At 37.4% G+C, this 21,084-nt stretch overlaps 1 protein-coding gene across 6 annotated transcripts in view; it reads right to left on the bottom strand.

Annotated features, from left to right (window-relative positions):
- TASOR (transcription activation suppressor) overlaps positions 1-15,629 on the bottom strand; it is a 55,030-nt gene extending 39,401 nt beyond the window's left edge. For 5 of the 6 annotated variants that reach the window (XM_008515333.2, XM_070574890.1, XM_008515334.2 and 2 more), the window contains exons 1-7: positions 14,454-15,101; positions 6,278-6,423; positions 4,719-4,811; positions 3,737-3,809; positions 3,230-3,321; positions 2,587-2,748; positions 526-650 (exon numbers count right to left, since the gene is read on the bottom strand). In XM_008515333.2, coding sequence (XP_008513555.2) covers positions 526-650; positions 2,587-2,748; positions 3,230-3,321; positions 3,737-3,809; positions 4,719-4,811; positions 6,278-6,423; positions 14,454-14,811 — 1,049 coding nt within the window. In that variant the 5' untranslated portion in view covers positions 14,812-15,101. Of the gene's footprint in view, positions 1-525; positions 651-2,586; positions 2,749-3,229; positions 3,322-3,736; positions 3,810-4,718; positions 4,812-6,277; positions 6,424-14,453 lie in introns of all 6 variants that reach the window. The other variant, XM_070574888.1, reaches the window with a different exon arrangement.
- Positions 15,630-21,084: the final 5,455 nt, after the last annotated feature.

Raw genomic sequence — 21,084 nt, 5'->3', positions numbered from 1 at the left:
CTAATGCACAAAATTTCACTTTTAAAGATTTTATTTTTTTCCTTTTTCTCCCCAAAGCCCCCTGGTACATAGTTGTATATTCTTAGCTGTAGGCCCTTCTAGTTGTGGCATATAGGATGCCGCCTCAGCATGGCCTGATGAGCGGTGCCATGTCTGAGCCCAGGATTTGAACCGGCGAAACCCTGGGCCACTGCAGCAGAGCGTGCAAACTTAACCACTCAGCCACGGGGCTGGCCCCAAAATTTCACTTTTAAAAACTGCATTTACTCAACTACACAAACCTGCACTGGTTGAAAAAAGTTTAACCAGTGAGCTTCAAGTAAATTTTAGTTTGTATTTCCACATAGTTTAAGTATCTGTCCCTCACATTAACCTTTTAAAAGTCATCATGAACATTTGTGTATCTAATTAATTTCAAGGGAAGACAAAAATGAAAAGAAAACAATGTGTTCCTCCTAACTCAGCAATGCAGGTTATGTAATATAATACCATTCTGGATGACGTCTAAAACTCATTAAGTCTTACCTTGATGAAGGTACAAACTTGGGAGTTTGTATATCATCTTTGTAAGTAAAAGACACAACTGCATATGGACACACGTGTCTCGGTCTTCGCCTTAGCTCATCAAAGCCATACTCATAAAAATAATACTAAAAATAAGAAAAACCAAAATTAACTTCTTTAAGAAGGCAAGAAGTACAGACTGGAATCTTATATTAACGCCTGATTTTTGAGAAATATAACACCAATTAAGTGCCTCTAACAGAAAATATCTTTAAGCACTGCTTGTCAATTTAACTAAAATAATTTGCCCTTTATATTTATTTTATGATATAACATATTCTGCTTCTATATATATCAGACGTCAGGTATTCCAAACAGTATTCCATAACAGGTATTCCAAAAGTTTACTTCTGACAAGCCGACCACTGGGAAGGTACAACAAATTTCTTCATAAAAATGTTACAAATGGAGCCCAAGCTCCCAGGTCAGCCCAGAAAAGCCAATCTGACACAAAAAGTAAAACACTAAGGACACAATCTCAACCAAACCTACCATTTTGCTTATTATTTAAAAAAAAAAAAAAAAAGCCCTGCCACAAACACATTCTTGGCTCCATACGCAGACAAAGTAGCAAAGGGGAGGTGAAAGAGGGTACAATCATAGGTGACAAGGGTAGCTGACCCTCTTATACTCCCCTCTGTCTCTTCCCTTCCCTTATTCCCAACAGTCATCAGGGTTAGATAAGGGTTTTGTGACTTTGCAGACTAGTGAGTTTCATTTAAAAGAATGCTCTAGTTTAAACAAAGCATTGTCTTTCACAGTCTATTCCCCCGGGAAACTATTAATGTCAATACTGTTACTGTTGCTCTAAAAATGCCTAGAAATTTTTTGGAAACATCAAGTCAGTTTACAAATTCTGCTAGAAAAACCAATAATTACTTTACAGGTATATTTCATATCTACCAATACTACTACTGTCCAGAAGATAATCAAAGCCTGGATGACTCTGGGGAGTATAATTTTTGCTGAAAGCCCCCAACAACAGGTCTTGCCCACTGAGATTCTTCAAAAAGAAAGGAGCGGGGCTGGCCTGGCGGCGCAGCAGTTAAGTTCGCGAGTTCCGCTTTGGCAGTCCAGGGTTTGCCAGTTCGGATCCCAGGTGTGGACATGGCAGCACTTGGCAAGCCATGTTGTGGTAGGCATCCCACATATAAAGTAGAGGAAGATGGGCAAGGATGTTAGCTCAGGGCCAGTCTTCCTCAGCAAAACAGAGGAGGATTGGCAGCAGATGTTAGCTCAGGTCTAACCTTCCTCAAAAAAAAAAAAAAGAAAGGAGCAAGAATAATCTTTATTTTACGTAAATAAAGTAAAACTAAAAAGAAAGAACATTTGCAGGGAGGTTAGCACCACTGCTTTTCACATACAATCCATTTGGACATACACATTTTTCATACATTTGTTAAAAAGAATAACACTACTTCATAGTCAAATATAATATAAAAAATGACTAAAATTCATCAAATGTTACACTTTTAGGTATGTGTAATTTACTGTATATCGATTACATCTGAATAAAGCTTAAAAAATTAATTTTAAGTTTGCATCCTGTAGAAATGATAATGAAAACAGAAAATATCTATCAAATCAATAGCATGAAATGATATGAATGAAGGTATTTCAAGGAGCTTCAACTTTACTTTGAAGGATGAGTAGTATTTTATTAGGCAAGAGATCTTACTAGGCCAAGATCTAGGCCAGAGAAGCCAAGGCTTCAAAATGAAATGGTGCGTAGAGGGCAGCAATTATACAAAAAACCAGGCTGGAGTCAATCTACAGGGAGGGAGAGCCAGGCTATTGAATCTGAATATTACTCTGTAAGTCTGAGGAGCCATTGTATGTTTCTGAGCCATCTTGGAAATAGTGAACAAACAGCAGTAAGAGACACTGGAATCTGGCAGTGATACATGGAAACCAGAGTCTAGACTGGTGTGGTGGCAGAGGGAACTGAAAGGGAGACATTTTAAAGGATTTGGTGACAAACAGGTATGAGGTCACAACACTAAAATGGATCCAGGCACCTACCTGAGTAAGCTCATAGGCTCTGTAAACCAAAAGTGACGTAACTCTATTGGCATTCTTCGACACGTGACATTCGTGCTTTGGTGTTGGGTCCAAAGCACTTTTATTTAATACAGATTCCAAACTTTTTACACCCATGGGATCATATATACTCTTTATTTTACCCTAAAAATAGAGAAAACTTTTTAAGTCCACCGAAACCTAATTACTGACTATACGACGTTAATATTATAGAATATTTTTTTGAATATAGGTCACCTATAACAGTTTTTTCCTTTAATACCTGGTAATAAAGTAACACCCAACACTTTTTACCAATATTGAAGAAGTTGTAAACCACGAAAAAAAAGCGTTCTTTGAATTTGTTTAATAATAAGGAAATAAAAGTTTTATTCACTACACTCTTCACAAGCCTAAATGACATTACCAACTTATTATCCTCTTTTCTTCATTTTTTTCTTTGGAAAAGAAAGCAAACTCACAGTAAGCTTAGAGCAAAGATGGCAAACCACTCTCTAAAGTATCTTTATATACCATACAGAAGCAAGCACCAATTTTTAATTAAATCAAACGCCTAAAGACAGCGTCAACTAGAATCCAAATCAAATGCTGTCTTTGATACACAAAATGCAAAAATTGAAATTACCTTCATTATTTTAAAAATAACAACATCGCCCACTGCTCCAGCTTCCAAAGGATTAGCTTGTAATAAATCTGCATACCTAGAAAGATAGATACCTAGTAAAGAGAGAAAAATTAAAGAAGTTGAAAAAGAACATGAATAAAAAAAACAAAATCCAAATATTTTACCTAATGATAAGAGATAAAAGGTATGACAACTTTAAAAGAAATGTAATGACAGTAAAGACAGCTGATTTTTAACCAAAGCAAAAATAAAACCAGAAAAAACATGAAACTAACCAAATTTTTCAAAATCACTAGGACATTAAAAAAAAAATCTTTGATCGTTTCCAAGTATGCAAAATTAGAAACAAAGGATAAAACTGGTTTTACATTGCAGAACCTGCAAATAGTCTCCCTGGGAACATGACAAAGTATACATGAATTTAATTATAAAGACTGTGGCAATATATAGATTATATATTTTTAAATGGCTACTTAATAGTAGATTAATGAAAAAAATAAAGCTTACCCATGGAAGGACTGCCAAGAATTGTTATTTTGGACTGGCCCACCTGTAATCCTTTTTCACATATGTTTTGAACCTAAATAAACAAAACACTTCATCTTGCAATCGAAATATTTAAAATTATGAAAAGATAATTTGTAAACTTGTTTTAAGTCGAATCTAAGCTTCTAAATTATATATGTTCTACATTACAGAAATTTTATATATATGCCAGTTTATGACTAAATATCAATGTAAAATGGGCTTATCCTTCCAATGTAACCATAGCTGGAATCCATTTTTGTTTATTCAAGGTGTGACAGATACTCAGAACTCATGCCACTCAAATACATAAAATATCCCCTTTTAGAGAGAACTAGAATTATCAAAATATTTAAAGAGAAAGTACTCCACCTAAACATCTTCAATGAAAAAAGGAAAAACAGTTCCCTGCATATATAATCAACAATATAGAAGATAATCTGCTTTAACAAAGGGAAAATTATCAAGAACATTCTAAGGGAAGAAAATAGGTTTGGGCAGAGAAAAAATGAGCACATCTGGAAAAAAACCTACAAAACAAGGAAACACCTTGCCCTACTAAATCATTTCTTCCACTCATACATCAAGAAAATGTTACTTTATAACTATCAAGGGTATTCTTTTTTTTTTTTTTTAAGATTGGCACCTGAACTAACAATGGTTGCTAATCTTTTTTGTTTTTCTTCTTCTCCCCAAAGTCCTCCCAGAACACAGATGTATGTTCCAGTTGTGGTCCTGCTGGTTGTGGCATGTGGGACGCCGCCTCAGCATGGCATGATGAGCAGTGCTAGGTCTACGCCCAGGATCCGAACCTGGGAAACCGTGGGCCTCCAAAGTGGAGCGCGAAAACTTAACCACTGGGCCACGGGGCCAGCCCCTCAAGCGTATTCTTGAATAATTGCAAACGTAGTAATTGAAAATGGAAAAATCCTCAAATTGCTTTTTATAAAAAGGGTTCACTCACCTGATATCGATCAACCATCAGAAATGCATAGGATTCTGAAAGTTCTTTATCTAAACGACCTTCAGACTTCAGTTCTCTTCGCTTTTCTGTAAACTAAAAGAAATTAAATCTATAACAACTCCTTAGCACATGATTACATTTTTCAAGCTAAGAGTTTCAAGAACTGTATTTCTAAGAATTCCAAACCTACCAAAGCAGAAATTATCTTTTCTCTCCCTGTACTTTCTGCACTTCGATTTTTTCCCCATTATAATTGGCTCTTTACCTGTACAATATAGTCAAATAAGCAAGTAGTGTTTATCAACTTTAACTAAGTTTCTACTAAAATTTTACCACAGTCCAACTGTCCCATAGATTAAGTTCAAGTTTTATGTTTGGATCTCTCATTTTACTTAACATGGTGCACTGCCCACAGCAGGTGATTCAATAAATCTCTGTGGAATGTACAACTTCTAGACTGTAAACTAAATTAGGACAAGGAAAAATGTTTCATTTCTTTATAACTGTATTCTCAATGCTAAGTACGTAAGATGTGCTCCATAAATATTTCCAAGATAAAAGAGTAACTTGGTCTAAGTACATGTGAACTGTAAGTAACCCTAAACTGCTGGCTTTCACTTTTAGATACAAGCAAATAGACATACATACGTTCAAAATACAGAGCCCATATCTAATAGATTTATATGCAGCATTCAAGCCATTACTGATCTTCAATAATACAATTAATGAATCCTGAGACTAAATTTTCATATAAAATTTACAAATAATCCTTATCATACCATGAAACTACCAAAGTTTTAATTTCTCTGGGAGGCAGTAACATTCATCTACTTTAGGAACCCTTTCAAGGTTAAACTCTAGTAGCACTCAGTTAACCAACTTATAAAACTAGAAAATGAATAGTATTTCATGTACACTAGAAAGCAATATACACATCAAATATTTCTAAACATCTCATTTGTATTACCTCAGAATTACACATGCTGGCTTTTCCTAAATCAAAACTCAATATTCTAATTTGTACATGAAACTTAAATTCACTAACACGCTTAACTGTTCCCCTTTATTTGCACTTTTTCACTAAGAATTTTTACTAATGATATTAAGACAATTCAACTACCAGGCATAATTGGGGAAAGAATTAAGCACATCCTAAAAAAAAAAAACAAAGAAAATACATTTGATTTCCCTAATTATCTTATAATTTAGACATTATATACTACTAGTGATTCCATTTAATTAACATGCATTTGAAAGAGCAAAAAGCCTTGTTACTAATATACAATAAAGCCATTATCAATAAGCTATCCCTATGCTTAAAATTCACTTTTAGTAAAAAGTTATTTTTACATAATAGCATATTAATTTAAAAAGAAGATAAATGTTGTGCTATGTCAATAATGTTGAGGGGAAAAAAGACGTCATTTAAAACTTGTTTTCCCTTCCATAATTTGGCTTCCCTAAAAACTTCAGCATTTTTTAAAAAAAGGAAAGTAAAACAAATTTCAAGCTTTTAATTGGTTTGAAGAATCTTACAATAAGCACAATTTAAAACATACCTCCTTTTCCAAAAGCTCATTATGTATCAAACAAGCACGTTTGTAGGTAAAATTTGTTACTGAGGTTGGTTCAAGGTAAGATGAATGGAGAATATTTAAAACATCCTCAAATTCTCGAGAGCCTGGAGTTAATGGCTGAAAAAGTGCTAAAATAAAAAACATTATTAATTTTAAGATTATTCCATATTAAACGTAGTTTCTTCTATTTTTGTGGGTTAACTTTTAAATAAAGTAAAAAGCATCAAGGCTATCTTATTTTGATATGCAAAGACATAACTTATTAATTCACTGAAGAAAAATTAAAACCAGCCGCCTACATTGACCAATCACTTCAGCAATGAGCATCTCGCATTACACAGGCAAACAAGGTTACAATTTTGCAAACTTCAGGGATGCCATATTAGGTAACATAAACTGCTTAAAGACTCTTAAGAATCTGTGCATATATTCATCTCAACTCCTATTTTATGTTACACTGAAGTAGTATGTCTAAGACCATTTATTTCAGCAAACTAAATGCTTATATCATCAAGTGAAAGCATAAAAACATTTAAGACACTTAGGTCGCTATAAAAAGAAATGAATTCTATTTGGTTTTCAGTACTAAAGTTAGAATAAACTATGCTGCTTCCACTAGCTTCTTATATTGCCAGTATAAAAAAGCAGTAGGACATTTATTATGAAAACAGTGAAATGGAAAGATGTGGAGCTTAGGAGTCAAGCTGGATGCAAATATCAGATCTAGCACTTAGCGGCTTTGTGGGAGACCCTGAGTAAATCCATTACTTAACTAAACATATAAGCTCAGTTCTCTCATCTGTAAAAAGGGGAACTTTAGCTATCCTAATAACCACTAAATGCCACATGCCACATGAGACAAGACAGAGAAAAAGCTCTAAGTACAGCATCTTGTGCAAAGTAAGACAATAAAAATTTTTACTCCCCACTCCTCCAACTCTTCCACACTCCATTTAACTTTTAAAATACTTCAGTCTAATATCCAATTTGTTCTTGGATCACTGGATTACTGGTATAATAAACTCAAATTTGCACTTTATATATGAAACAGGTTAACTTACTAACAAATTTCAAACATCAAGTCTATACATACAAATTTTCCCAAAACCAAAGAGGAATTACTTATTTTTCACAGTAGACGTTATTCACAGAATTTGTTATACTCTATTACCTTAATTTCTTTCAAGATACTATTCATAAAAAGTCAATAAATATCACAGTCAAAACACTTTTAGGCCACTACTGAAAACATAGTGTTCTACTTGTACATACTCTTAGAAGTACTAGACAGCAGCTAACTAATAAGCTATTTTTATTTTTTCTGTACAGTCATTAGCCTTTAAAAGGACATGATGTCAAGTGATATATCCATTCATTTACCAAACCATGTATATTTTACAAAAGTGTCTGTAAAAATGTAGCTTTCAGTAACAGAATGTGTATAGAACAAATGGTTCCCACTTTGGGATTGCATACTCAAAAAAAAAAAAAAGGAATAAAGCCAACAGTTATAACAAAGTAGTAAAGACACTGACTGACTAGGAGTAGGCAGGAAAAGAAAATAAAGCACTCAAAGAGAACTACTAAAACACTGGAATTGTCCTATCATTAAATTTGTAGCAGATGAACATACTCAATAATCTACTGACTGTAAACTGCATGAGAGCAGGAACTATATCTGCCTTGTTCATCACTCTATCTTTACCATATGCCAGCAGCCAGAACTGTGAGCACTGGCCCCAACCAAGCTGAATGACGAAATAAGTGAGTAAAGAAAACGAGAATAAACTTTGTCAGGATTTTTCTCATACTGAATACAAATATATTCTACAACTACCAAAATATAATTGTTGTCATTTTAAATTAGGTCTCACAAATTCAACAATTCAGTAATATATAAACGAAACTGAAAGCTGAAAAAAGAGGGAGAAATACAATCTCTCAATTCAGATTTGTTTTGTAGGATGCGGTAAGAAAAAACATTTCATATTTGTGACTGTCCCCAAATTGGGAAAAACTTGGCAAAGAAATCATTATGTGAATAGTGTTTAAAGGCTTTCACATCCAAAATGGGCCAAGCATGATCTTAAAAAACTGGGTTTTACGCATGATTGATTTTCATGTTTCTAAACTAACAAAATGACTTCAGATATCTAAAATATGCAAAAAAGTATCACAAGGCTTCAATTTCTAAGAAATTTTACAAGTCTACATAAAAGAAATTATTTTCCTTACTTAAGTTGCCCCAACACTATTTCCACCATCAATCTAATAAGTGAAAAATTGAGTTAAATCATATAAATTTATATAGAAATTAACATTCAAATTATTCTCAAAAAAGCACTCAACATTTCATTTCAAAGCAATGTCCTTTGGTTATGTCAAATGTACTCAAGTAGGCTGCCAGTGAGGAAAAAATTCTTGTGAATAAAAATACAGAAAAAGGTGCAAGATTTTAAGTCTTATAATAAATACCTGTATTCTAGGTATTTTATATTTCAAACACCTTAGTTGGCTTTACTAGTTAGGCCAGTTATAATTTCTATTTTTTTCTTGCCAATTATCATTTCTACAAAAATAAAATACACTGTAACTATTTTTAAGGATTTCAAATCAACGTGCTGGTAATGGTACTTGAGAAATTTAACAAGTTTATGTTCTAAATGTACATTCTCTGGTGGTCTACTTTGTCCTTAATAGTCCTTTTAACACTGGGTATTCTCTGATCAACACATCCTGTCACTTCTTTTAAAGAAAACATATACATCATAATCTTAATTATGGGTCATTATTTGAGGCAGTAATAATATACAAACCTGTGACTATCCAAACAGGGAACAGAACATTTTATAAATTAATCATCCATTTCACTTAAGGCAGTCAGCATCCAATATATTGTTCTCTGGATTCTGACAATTATTCAGACTAATCATTAGTGGGTCATTACTACTTTTCAGATACTGTACTAAAAGCTTTACACGCATTATCTCATTTAATCAACAAAATCACCCTATGAAGTTCAATATGCCCATTTCACAAATGAAACTGAGACAGCTAACAGTTAACTTGGCCCAAGGTTACACAGTCAATGAATGAATAGGGCAGCTGGATTCAAATTAAGGCTGCCTGGCTCCAAGTCTTATATCCTGAAGTATAAGTAAAAGATGTGTGTCAGAGCTGAAACCAATCATTCCAAGAGCTGGAAAAATATAATGGTTTCCTCATTTTAGACCAGGAAATCAAGAGAGCACTCAGACACGGGCTATAAGTGCTAAGTGAAATTAGCTCTAAAAGAACAAAAAATTGATATCTAGGATTATGCTCTTTTTTACCCTCTAATGTGTCTTCTCTCAAATCTCTTAAACATTTCTCATTTTAATGCCTTTAACAGGATCAAATGCCATCACTAACACCCTTTTTTATCTTATAAAAGTCAACAGCAGTAACAATAGTTCTTCCACACATTAAAAAATGTATAATTTTACTTATTGACAGGATTCCTATCAAATGCATGTCAGAAGGATGACTGAGTTGATGTCTGACCATAATTCACAAGGTTTCCCTACTGACAAAACTGATTACAGATGTGTTTTATAGGACTGAAAAATAGACTTAGAAAGGCACTTGGGAGATTTGTAACTCAGACAAGGAAACTGATTCTACTACAGAATCAGAACTAGAATTCAGGTCTCCTGACTCCCAGTCCATACTATCATTAAATTGGAGATTTATAATACAGATGAGGAAGCTGATTGTATTACAGAACCAGAACTAGAATTCAGGTCTCCTGACTCCCAGTCCATACTATCATTAAATTGGAGATTTATAATACAGATGAGGAAGCTAATTGTATTACAGAACCAGAACTAGAATTCAGGTCTCCTGACTCCCAGTCCATACTATCATTAAGTATTTTTTATTACTGGTAGCATACAAAACATACTCAAGAATTTAATGTTATAGTTAAGCAGTAGGAATAGACATAAAATTTAGGTCATCAAATAGTAGCTTTGTTCCTGAGTTAAAAGAACATTTTTCCTTAACTACTTTTACTAATTTATTTAATGTCAATGCTGATCTTTGTGTTTGTATTAAGGTTATGTGTATACGTAAAGAAATATTATCATATATACATATATGTAAAAACAAGCTAAACTTGTAAAATAAAAGATGGACCACTGTTATCAAAACATACAAAAGGGTAATACAAAACATACATTCCAATTTAAAGTAACTAATTCATGGAAGAAAAGGAAACAGCAAAGTGTAGGTTACGGATCACATGTGGTTCGTCTACAACCCTCTGAAATCCATCTCTCTGATGTCTACTGGTATTAATGATTAAAATACCACAAATATCTACTTTTCCTCAGAATAATTTACTTAAGATATTTTAAAAATCACTTTTCTTCAGTCTAATAAAATTGCTACAGACATAATACTTTAGGAATGGGTGTTTCATCTCTAAATCAAGGTTGAACATAGTGCAAAATTAGGAATAAATATGCTGGTGGAGATCCACAGAGATAAGGACAAATATGAAACTGTTGACCTTTCAACTGAGGAATAGGTCAAAGAAAATTTTACCTCCATTACCTGGAATTTATATGCATCTACCAAAAGTGGATGACTATGATTCTGCTTACACTTTCTCCTCAGGTTAATTTCTATGTAGGAAAATCTATGGCACTTAGAACCCAATCATTCACATACAACTACTGAAACACTATGCAAATTTCCTTAAGAAGGAGACTTTGCCCCACGGTCTTCAAAAAGACAACTGCAAATTTTGTGGGAAGAGATGGGGGTTGAGGAGAATTAACAATTAATTCTCCTTGACTACACCAGTATGGACACACCTGCATGAGACACAGGTGCACGAGAGCAGTTAATCTTGTGCCATACAGAAAACATTAACCAATAAATAAACATTTTCCAGAAAGTGAATCATGACTACATCATTTCCCAAGAACTTTGGAGGGAAAAATTGTATCAAATACAATTACCAATTTTAATTTACTTTTAATGACTTATAGTACTAGATTTTAGACTAAAAGAAGGCAACAGTAAAACATCCACTGGCAAAATGCAATTCCACAATTTGGTTAAATGTAAGAACAGTGCCTCCTTACACTAAAGAAAATAGCCCAGCTAATAAATAACACTACATACATGAAAAAGAGTAAAATTTTACCCTTCCAGTCAAAAGTTGGGTCACTCAATCTGTCAGTAGTGATTAAATGTGTTAATTTTAAAATGAACATAACTTCCGAACCTCATAATTCCCCAGGGATGAAGACATACTAAACATTTCTAAATTTAAGAGGTTAAAAAAAAAAAAACCAACACTTTTTTTAATAGGTCAGATCAAAAGTTAACTAAAACCCTTATATTATAAAAAAAAGAAATGTCTTGCTACAGTTTTTGTGTAGTGATAAAAAGTACTCTACATCTAGGTTCAAATTCCAACTCCATCACTTACTAGCTGTGTGACCTTGGTCAAGTTGTTTAACCTCTCAGTACTTCAGTTTCCTCATCTGTAAAATGGGAATAGTAACTACCACACAGGATTGTTGAGATTTAGTTAACACAGATAAACAGTTTAGAATAATGCCTACAATTTATTAAGCATTGTAAAGTGTTCGCCAATATTATCAATCAGAACAGCAGTATTTTGGATGTTATGCTAGTGTCAAGATCAAGAAAAGAACTTTCTGAGTCAACAAGTTATACTCACATAGTATTTACCTTTAAGGTACAAAAAATATTCAAGCCTTTATCTTAAATTTCACTGGAAAAGTAGTCACAAGCAAAGGTCTGCCATATTAAAATATGAATGCAACAGAACCTTTGATACTGAAAAGTTCAAGCAGAGGCATCTACTGAAAATGATCTAATTCATGATAAAAGACTCAGATGACCATAACTAATACACAGCCAAATCCTATACATAAAGTGACACCTTTCAAGCCTTCCAAGAGATGATTTGGGGATGAAACGTGAAAATAGCAGTACCTGCTACCGTGTTTCTGATAAAGCATTTTTTTTAATAATAAAAAGTTTAATTTTTCTATTAAATTCTACCACCATGCACTAACTTCTCTCAGCTTGGACAGGATAAAGTCCATGGTGGTAAAATAGCTGCTTATTTAATTTTTAAAAGCTCTATTTAAATCGTTATTGCACTATTTGAACAGCTGCTGATCAGTGTATAAATATTTAGACAAGTAGAAAATTATTCATTTTGACTAAACACGAAAAGTCCACTGTTCTATTTTCCTCACCCACAACCTCCCTAACAGGAGAAAGGTAACAACCTTTTACCTCTAAGTGAAAATGGAAAATGTTAAGTCAGACTCGGGAGAAAATAACCAGGTTTCATATTTCCTAATTCCTCAATTATCTCCACTTTTGGTGTGTTTAAATCAAGTCTATTTTACAGCAATCTCTGGATTTATCTAATTTTAAAAAACCACAGGCAAGCAGTGCCTTTCAACGTTTCCTAGTGACTTCCCCCATTTCAAACCAAACTGGGAGGGTTTCTAGGCTAATTTTCTGGTCCTACCAAGTTAAAAGGTGGTACATCATGGTTTCTGATGTACTATAAACCATATTTTGGGGCACTTAAAATCTAGAAAAAAAAATGGACTTCAAAATTTTATCTTGCTAAATAAAAGAAAAAAGAAGTTCAATCTCCTATCTTATTACCAGAGCCCATCTGAACGTACTTCCAACCTATTCCCTACCAATTGATAATCTAGGCTGGGCATCTAACTTTTCTCATCTAGACTACACCAGGCATCGTAACTAAATAAACCAAAAGAATTGACAACCTTCACCTTCACAAGTACTCTCTCAAACTCGAAAATATATTGCATTAACTCACTTAAAAGATATTTCTAGAAACACTCCTCATGCTAGTGGAGAAAAGCTAACTTAGTCTTTGTCAACATGGTTTCTCACACCAAGGATTTCCTTGGCTTTGTTACCCACATAGAAATTCAGTTTGACTTTGTATCTTACAGATTAAAGGCTGTAGCAATATCGGTTGTGCAAATGGAGCTGGTTATGCACAAGGAAAGAGGAAGCATATGCTTCATTCAAGATTCTAAGTCTTTACTAAGATTCAAATTACAAATAAAACCTTTCTGCAAATAAAAAATATTGCCGTAATTTTCCAAAGTCAGTCATGAAAAACTGAACCACACAGTAAAAAAAGAGGCTTTAAAGTGACTAAATCCAGAATATTCCAAATCGCTGGATAGTCAAATAGTATAATAGAAAATGGCAATACTAATTTTGACCTCCATTACAAATGTGCCACCATATGGCACTAAGTTTTAAAAGGGTAAACGTAGTTCATGTAACCGCTCCCGTCTGGATTCCAAAAACTAGACTGGACTTTTTCTCAAACCTGAAGTTCTCTCATCTGCAAGATCAAGTTGGCGACTCTTGGGCAGACGCTAACCTCTACTTTTTTCCACAGGGAAATTACTGCACCAAGAACCTACCTTCCCATTCTTCTCAAATACAAGAAAAAACATACTAAAGTTTGGATTTAAAAGGAGAGAAAGCTATTTAATCTAACGCTTCCAAAACAAGAAAAAAAAATCTACATGGAAATGAAGTGTGATGGAAAATAGCAGTGTGCATGGATCACATCTAACGGAGATTTCTAAACAAGGGAAGACGCTGACATCGAGCAAATTTCAAGTAGACACATAGAGCTGAAGAATTTCCAGAGGGAGAAGCACTTGTGGTCCTCTGAACGCAATGGCCTTGGAGAAAGCCCCAGAATCCATGGCCACGGGCTATTTCCACAGTGAGACTTCTCCGCAGCTTCTGTGCCTTCAGGGGTTGGGAGGGAGGGGCGCCGAGCACCATCTTTCCTCTCTGGGAGCTGCAGCCTTACGGACAAGCTTCCAACCTGAGCTACTTCCAACTTCCACGGGGAGAGGGGAGCAGGGGAGCGTGGTTCCGCCGCTTTCCTCTCGCACCAAGCGCAGCAGCTGGCGGCCGAGGCGGTGAGGGGAGAGGCGGCTGGCGCTGCATGCGTGTGGACGTGTCTCGGATGGGTGTGGGAAGAGGAGACAGAGAGGTTCTAATGAAAAGATGGAGGGGAGAGAGACAGAGGGGTTGGGGAAGGGGGAGGCACCACCTTTCTTTTCTCTGCTCTTCCTGGGGATCTGAAAACTCCTCCTAACGGGTCTTTCGGGTTCTTCGGGGCCTTTGGGCAGAGCGGCCGCGCCCGCCTCAGAGGAGTCCTGAGGCTGCTCGTGGCTGAAGCTCGGGGCGGCCTCGGCCGCCGCCGTCTCCTCAGGCCCGGCGCCGCCGCCAGGCTCCGCGATGCTGAGGCCGCCGCCGCCATTTTGTGGGGAGGACTCAAGCTCCGGAAGCGCCTGCTTCATCTCATCGTCTCCGCCGCCGCCACCTTCCCAGCTCGCGTTCGTCGGCGGAGAGGCCTCCGTCTCCGCAGCAGTCGCCATCGCGCCGGCGTGAGGAGCTCGGGGAAGCATCTGCCGACAAGGTCGACGGGGGTGGGGGGAAGGGGCGGCAGGCCGGCCTCGCCGCCGAGCTGCTCTCAGCCCACCCACCCCCTTCCCCCCGTGACCGCCGTTCGCGCTCCCGACCCAGGAGCCTCTCGGGGGCCCCAAAGCGGGCGCCCCAACCGTGCCGCCCGGCCCCAAGAGCCGCTCCTCGCTCGGGCAGTTCTTCGGCCGGCCCCCGCCACTCAACGTGCTCGCGTCGGGGCCGGGAGGGGGCGGGCCATCGCAGGCCGCTCCGCCAATGGGGGCGCGGCGCCCGCCTCCGCGAGTGCGGATCGCCCGCGCCGGGGGGCGGAGCTTCGGGGCACCGGAGCCCGCCAAAAGGGGCAACCGCAACGCCCAGCGAGTATCTCGACGCCGCCGACCCGCGTCGGGGTGGTTGGGCCTCGAGGCGAGCTGCAAGCTCTCCGACCGCTCTGGTCAGCGCTCCAGGCGAGGGGGGCGCGGCCGGCCAGGTCCTGGGAGCGCAGGCGTTGCCTATTTGGGGGCAAGATTACTCTCCGGTCTCCGCGCAAGAGTTACATCAGCCAAAACGGGATTCGAGCAGTGGATGCGGGATGATCCCGGCTTTGTGAAATATTTGCGTGCATGTAAAGGCCTGAAGAGGAGATGAGATAAGCGGCTACAGTGATAAGAACCTGAAAGCCCCCGGGCCGGCTTCTGCGACCTGCTATTCCCTGCTAGCCACCCGATCTCACATCTTCACAACTCCCACCAATCCCCCTCTTTTATCTTAAAGGGTTAGATCCAGTGGCACGCCTCCAGCCAGCAGTCAATACCCGGGATCCTTTGATAGGACTTAGCCTATTGTTAACACGATTTGGTTCTGGGGAATTCGAGGGAGAAGGGGGTGGGGGAGCTGCTGGCTTTTAGACTTTTTTCCTTTGCTATTTTCCGTTTTCCCATAGTAAATGTACATTAAAGAAAAATGTGAACGTTTGCAGCCACACTAAAAAATATACAGCGAGTGGTCGCTCTCCCTTAAAACAACCTGACAGTCGAGTCGAAGGCCTTTTAAATAGTAGTTTTAACCTAGTCAACATAAACTGTGATGGGTTTTCGGGAGTACAGATGATATTTATTGGGTGCTTTCTATATGCAAGGCACTGGACAAAGCAATTTACACACATTATCTCCATTTAATCCTCACAACAACATACCAGAGATACTGTTATGCACAATTTAAAATAAATGCTGCAAGACATTGAACAAATTAAAATCACAGTTTGAAGCCAGGTCTGTTTAACTCGACATAAAGTGTTTGCACGTGACTGCTTCTCTAAGACCCAACCTGCACAGCAGCCCTGCACCTTTATGCAATTTGTGGATGGAGAAATGAGGATTGACATTTTGCTCAGAGCCTCCAAGCAGCAGAATCAGGATTAGGACCCAGATCTCTATTCTCAAACTCCATCTGTCTTCCCAAGGAGATGACTGACCAAACCTCTAATTATAATAAAACCCTAGGCCTTGCCACATGGCTGCTACTTAAAGAGCATTCCCAAGGGCAACAGGAAAGTTGGATTCCTATGTCCTGTGATAAACATCATCCCTGTTTAATAGCTAATATGGAAAAGTTAATCATGGCTTACCTACCCTATTTAAATCAGCTCAGTAAATCGTAGCAAAATGGGAGTAAAACAATCATGCCTTTTAGTAAATAGTTAAGGTAAAAACACGTTTAAAAAATACTGATGAAAAAACTGGGCTACGTTAAGTTAAAAGTAACCTTTTAAATTTGGGGGAAGAAGGTTTTATTTGTTATAAAAGATGTTACAGAAGATCAGAAACGCAGATGTTGAGGTCTCCAAGTGATAGCTTTCTTTTTTATTGGTTCATTAAAGACATCCCTAAAGCTCATTTTTATCAGATTAAAAGATAAATAGGAACTAATTGCATGCTGGTGCCACTACTCAACCAAGGCTTTCCTCATTTGCTCAGCAAAAGCCAACTTTACTTGGAAAGTAGTCCTAGTCTATGCATAAGGCAAACACACCGGCTGGTGATAAAGGATACCTAAAACTAAGGCCAGAGAGAACCATTCGTCTTCCACAGAGATTGAATCAATACATTTTGCGAGGATAAAATTTTTTCCATTCAAAATCAGTCATTTAAAAAAATTTTTTTAAACGAAACCAGTATTATACTTTACAAGGTATAAGAAAATTGGGAAGCTCTAACAATTTTAACTATACATTCAATTATTGTAGATAGTGAAATAATTTAGGTTCAGCCAGATAACATTACTAATATTCAATATTAGAAATATTTTCTAGTTGTTTCTTGGGAGCTAAGCACTGCTGTATGCTGAGGATGTAACTGAAGGAAATGGACATGGTTACCTCCAAGTTTACAGTTCAGCAGGGAGTATATCTAAAACTAGGATCTATGAGTATGGCTAAGTAAAGAGTCAACTACAGGAGAGGGATAGAGGGGGCATAAATTTGCTAAGTCCCACCTATCTCAGGAAGACTAACAGTGAGATACAGAGGATATCAATACGTGTGTTTATATGTCTGTGTGCATACAGATATCTAGTATATATACTTGGGGGGTGGGGGATACAAGGGGAGGAGCTACCACAGATGCACGTGGTTCTGGAGCAATGGCTACCAAAGGTTAAAAGTATTAAACCAGGACCAACCCGGTTGCATAGTGGTTAAGTTCACACACTCTGCTTCAGCGGCCTGGGGTTCACAGGTTTGGATCGCCAGTGCAGACCTACACACTGCTCATCAAGCCATGCTGTGGCGGCATCCTACATAGAAAATAGAGGAAGATTGGCACAGATGTTAGCTCAGCAACAATCTTCCTCAAGCAAAAGGAGGAAGATTGGCAACAGATGTTAGCTCAGGGTCAATCTTCTTCACACAGACACAAAAGTATTTAACCTGTTGTTGTCCCCTACCCTCAGTAATGGACAAAACAACAACACAAGGAACATTAAAGAACAATATGAGATAGTATATAATTAAATATCCAGGGGCCATAATTGCCTTTTTAAACTTGGAAACAAAAATAATCCAGTTCAACTCCTCATTTTAAAAATATGAAAAGACAGGGCCCAAGATCACATAGCAAGCTAATAAGAAGAGTTGACATTCACTAGGCACTTTCTATGTGTCAGGCACCATATAAGAGTGTTCATGTGTTGTCTCATTAATCCCCACAAAAAGCACTAATATTATTATCCCTATTTTACAGATAAGGAAAGTGGTGTGGAGTGGTTATTTAACTTTCTTGAGGCCATTTAGATTGTAAGTAGCAGAACCAAGATTCTAACACAGCCAGTCTGCCTCCAAAGCCCATGCTTTTAATAACCACTACATACGAACCTCTTTTGTTAGTGGCAAAACAAAGTCCAAAACTCAGTGCATTTTCCACTATGCCATTTCATCTCCCTTCCTCAAACAGTGCTTTAAATGACAGGATATAAATAGTATAACTCAGCAATAACTATCAGTATTACTGATGCATAAACCTTTGATGGAGCAACCTTACTTCTAGAAATTTATAGGATATACTCATTCACATTTGAAATGTTTATTCAAGGATATTCATTGCTGTTTGTAATGGGATATCGAGTGTTGTTTGTAATAGCAAAGGATTGGAAACACCCTAAATATCTATCAATAGGATATATCCATATATCTAGACGCTGGAATACTGTGCAGCCATAAAAAGAAATAAAGTACTGATACATACTACAACATGGATGTGCTTTGAAAACATTATGCTAAGTGAAAGAAACCAGACACAAAAAGCCACATATTGTCTGATGCCATTCACATGAAAGTTCACAGTAGGCAAATCCATAGAAACAGAAAGAAGGTGGTAACCAGGAGCTGAAGAGAGAGGGGAATGAGGATAGACTTAGTGAGTATAGGATTTCTTTTTGGAGGGGGCAATGAAAATATTCCGGAATTAGATATAATGACCGTGGCCCAATTTTGTGAACATACTAGAAACCACTGAATTACACTCTTTAGAAGGATGGATTTTATGATACGTGAATCATATCTCAATTTAAGAAAAAGAGGGGACCTACGCATTCCCTGAGGACAGAGACTCCAAGCAGCAGCCTCTCTCTCCCACCACTGGCCTTGAAGAAGCAAGCTGCCATGAATGCTAGAGCTGACAACAACTTGAGATAGCTTAGAAGCATTCCTAAAGAGCCTCCAGGTGCAAATACAGCCCAGCTGACACTATGATTTCAGCCTTGAGAGACCCAGGCACAGAAACCAGCTAAACCGTGCCCATATTCTGACCTATAGAAACTGTGAGATAATATATGGGTGTTGTTTTAAGGCACTAAGTTTGTGATAATTTGTTATGCAGCAATAGAAAACTAATATAGAGTATGCCTGGCATTTTCTAAGTACTTTATTTATTTATTTTTCACAACAACTCTATGAGATAGGCACTCATTCCCATTTTTCTGATGAAGAAGTTCATTATGTGCTAACAAAACAAAACAATACAAACAAGGTAGAGAACATGATGGATAGAATGTTAGTATTTGTACCAAAAAAGGGGAAATACAGTTAAGTATGTACATCTATTTGCATAAAACTTTTGTGGAAGTCTACATAAGTAACTAGCAACATCAGATGGGTTGCCTGTGGAAAGGGAATAGGGGCTGGAGGACAGAAGCAGGAGAGATATTTCACTCTATATCTTTTTTCATACTTTAAAGCACGTGAATGGATCACTTACTCGAAAAAAATAATATTTTAAAAGAAAGGGAAGGGATGCTGCACCGGGGCTTTGGGCTGAGGCAGCTCAGGGCCGGACCTGGTGCTGGGGCCCCCAGCCGGCTCCCCGTGGGTGCCAAGATGCCTAAGAAAGCTGGTGCGACCAACAAGGGTCAAAGTCAGAGGAAGGAAGCAGAGACATCACTTCCTCCCTTAGGTCCTGTGGCAGCTGATCCTAAAGGTTGTGTCACCATGGCCATCTGTGCCAAACCTGGTTCCAAACAAAGTGCTGTAAGAGATCTGACAGCCAAGGCTGTTGAGTGTAGCTATTGCAGCACCCCCATGGGAAGGAGAGGCTGACGCTGAGCTCTGTCAGTATCTTTCCAAGGTCTTAGAACTCAGGGAGAGTGATGTGTTTTTGGCTAAGGGTGGTAAATCTTGCGAAAAAGTGGTGAAGCTTTTGGCCTCCCCAACTCCAGAAGACGTCTTGGAGAAATTTAAAAAAAGAAGTCGAAAAAAATAAAAGCAAGAAATGAAAAATACATCCTTGAGGAACTTTTTGATTGTTAATGATGAAAAAGCTGTTAAATAGGAAAATATCTTTACATGCACAGAAGAACATGGAAATATATGTATATTTCAATAAGAACAGGACTCAAAAACTTAGGAATTTTAAAAGTACTATACATTGACTACAGGTTCTAAAATCTCTGACCCCAAACAGCTTGGAACATGTTACTCAGATTTCATCGCATTACAAAATAACAGAGCTGGAGAGGATATTCAAGATGACCTGATTCAGCCTCTTTCATTTTGTGCTGGGGCTTCTGATACCCAGAAGTTGGGAGGCTTATTTAGGATCACACAATGCAAGATGACAACTAGAACCCAGACCTCTTGACTCCTAGTTGAATGCAGTTTATCCTGATTGTAAATTAAAATGAGAATATTTCCACAACACTTCTAGAATTCTAGGGGCTGCCTTTAATCCAGTTTACAAGTGCTAAGTCGCACTACTTTGTAGTCTTACTTTATATTGTAAAATACTTATCTAAATGCAAAAATGTTTTCTGTGTCTTTTTAAAACTTTATTGAGCATTTTGTGAAAAAGTAAATAAGAATAATCAAGACGTTAAAAAAACAAAAAGAAAGGGAAAGAAGATATCAAAAAGCACACTAAGAAGCTGTCATCGTCATTACTTCAGTAGCTCATGCAAGAGTGAAACAGTAATATCTAAATAACCATCCAGGAAGCCAATGCAGAGATTTTAGAAGGGTCTCTATATTTCAATAGAGAGGAATTACAGATTTCCACATGCTGATAAAGCAGTTAGGGAAGTATATAGTCAGAGTTACAGGATTCACACATAGAAAAACAAAATCATTAATAATAGTAACTTTGAAGTGAACAAAGTCACTAATAAGGTTTGATGGTAACAACAATCCTTAACATTTGCAAAGCAATTTTGTGTGGTTTTTTCTGGTTTAAGATGTTATGTGATGCTCACATGTACCTTGAGCCTTCAAGGTCACACAGCTAGGAAGCTTT

Source organism: Equus przewalskii, chromosome 15 (genome assembly GCF_037783145.1).
Source record: "Equus przewalskii isolate Varuska chromosome 15, EquPr2, whole genome shotgun sequence".
NCBI classification, from domain to species: domain Eukaryota; kingdom Metazoa; phylum Chordata; class Mammalia; order Perissodactyla; family Equidae; genus Equus; species Equus przewalskii.
The sequence above is the reverse complement of the archived record's forward strand: the minus strand, read 5'-3'. Positions and strand labels throughout refer to the sequence as shown.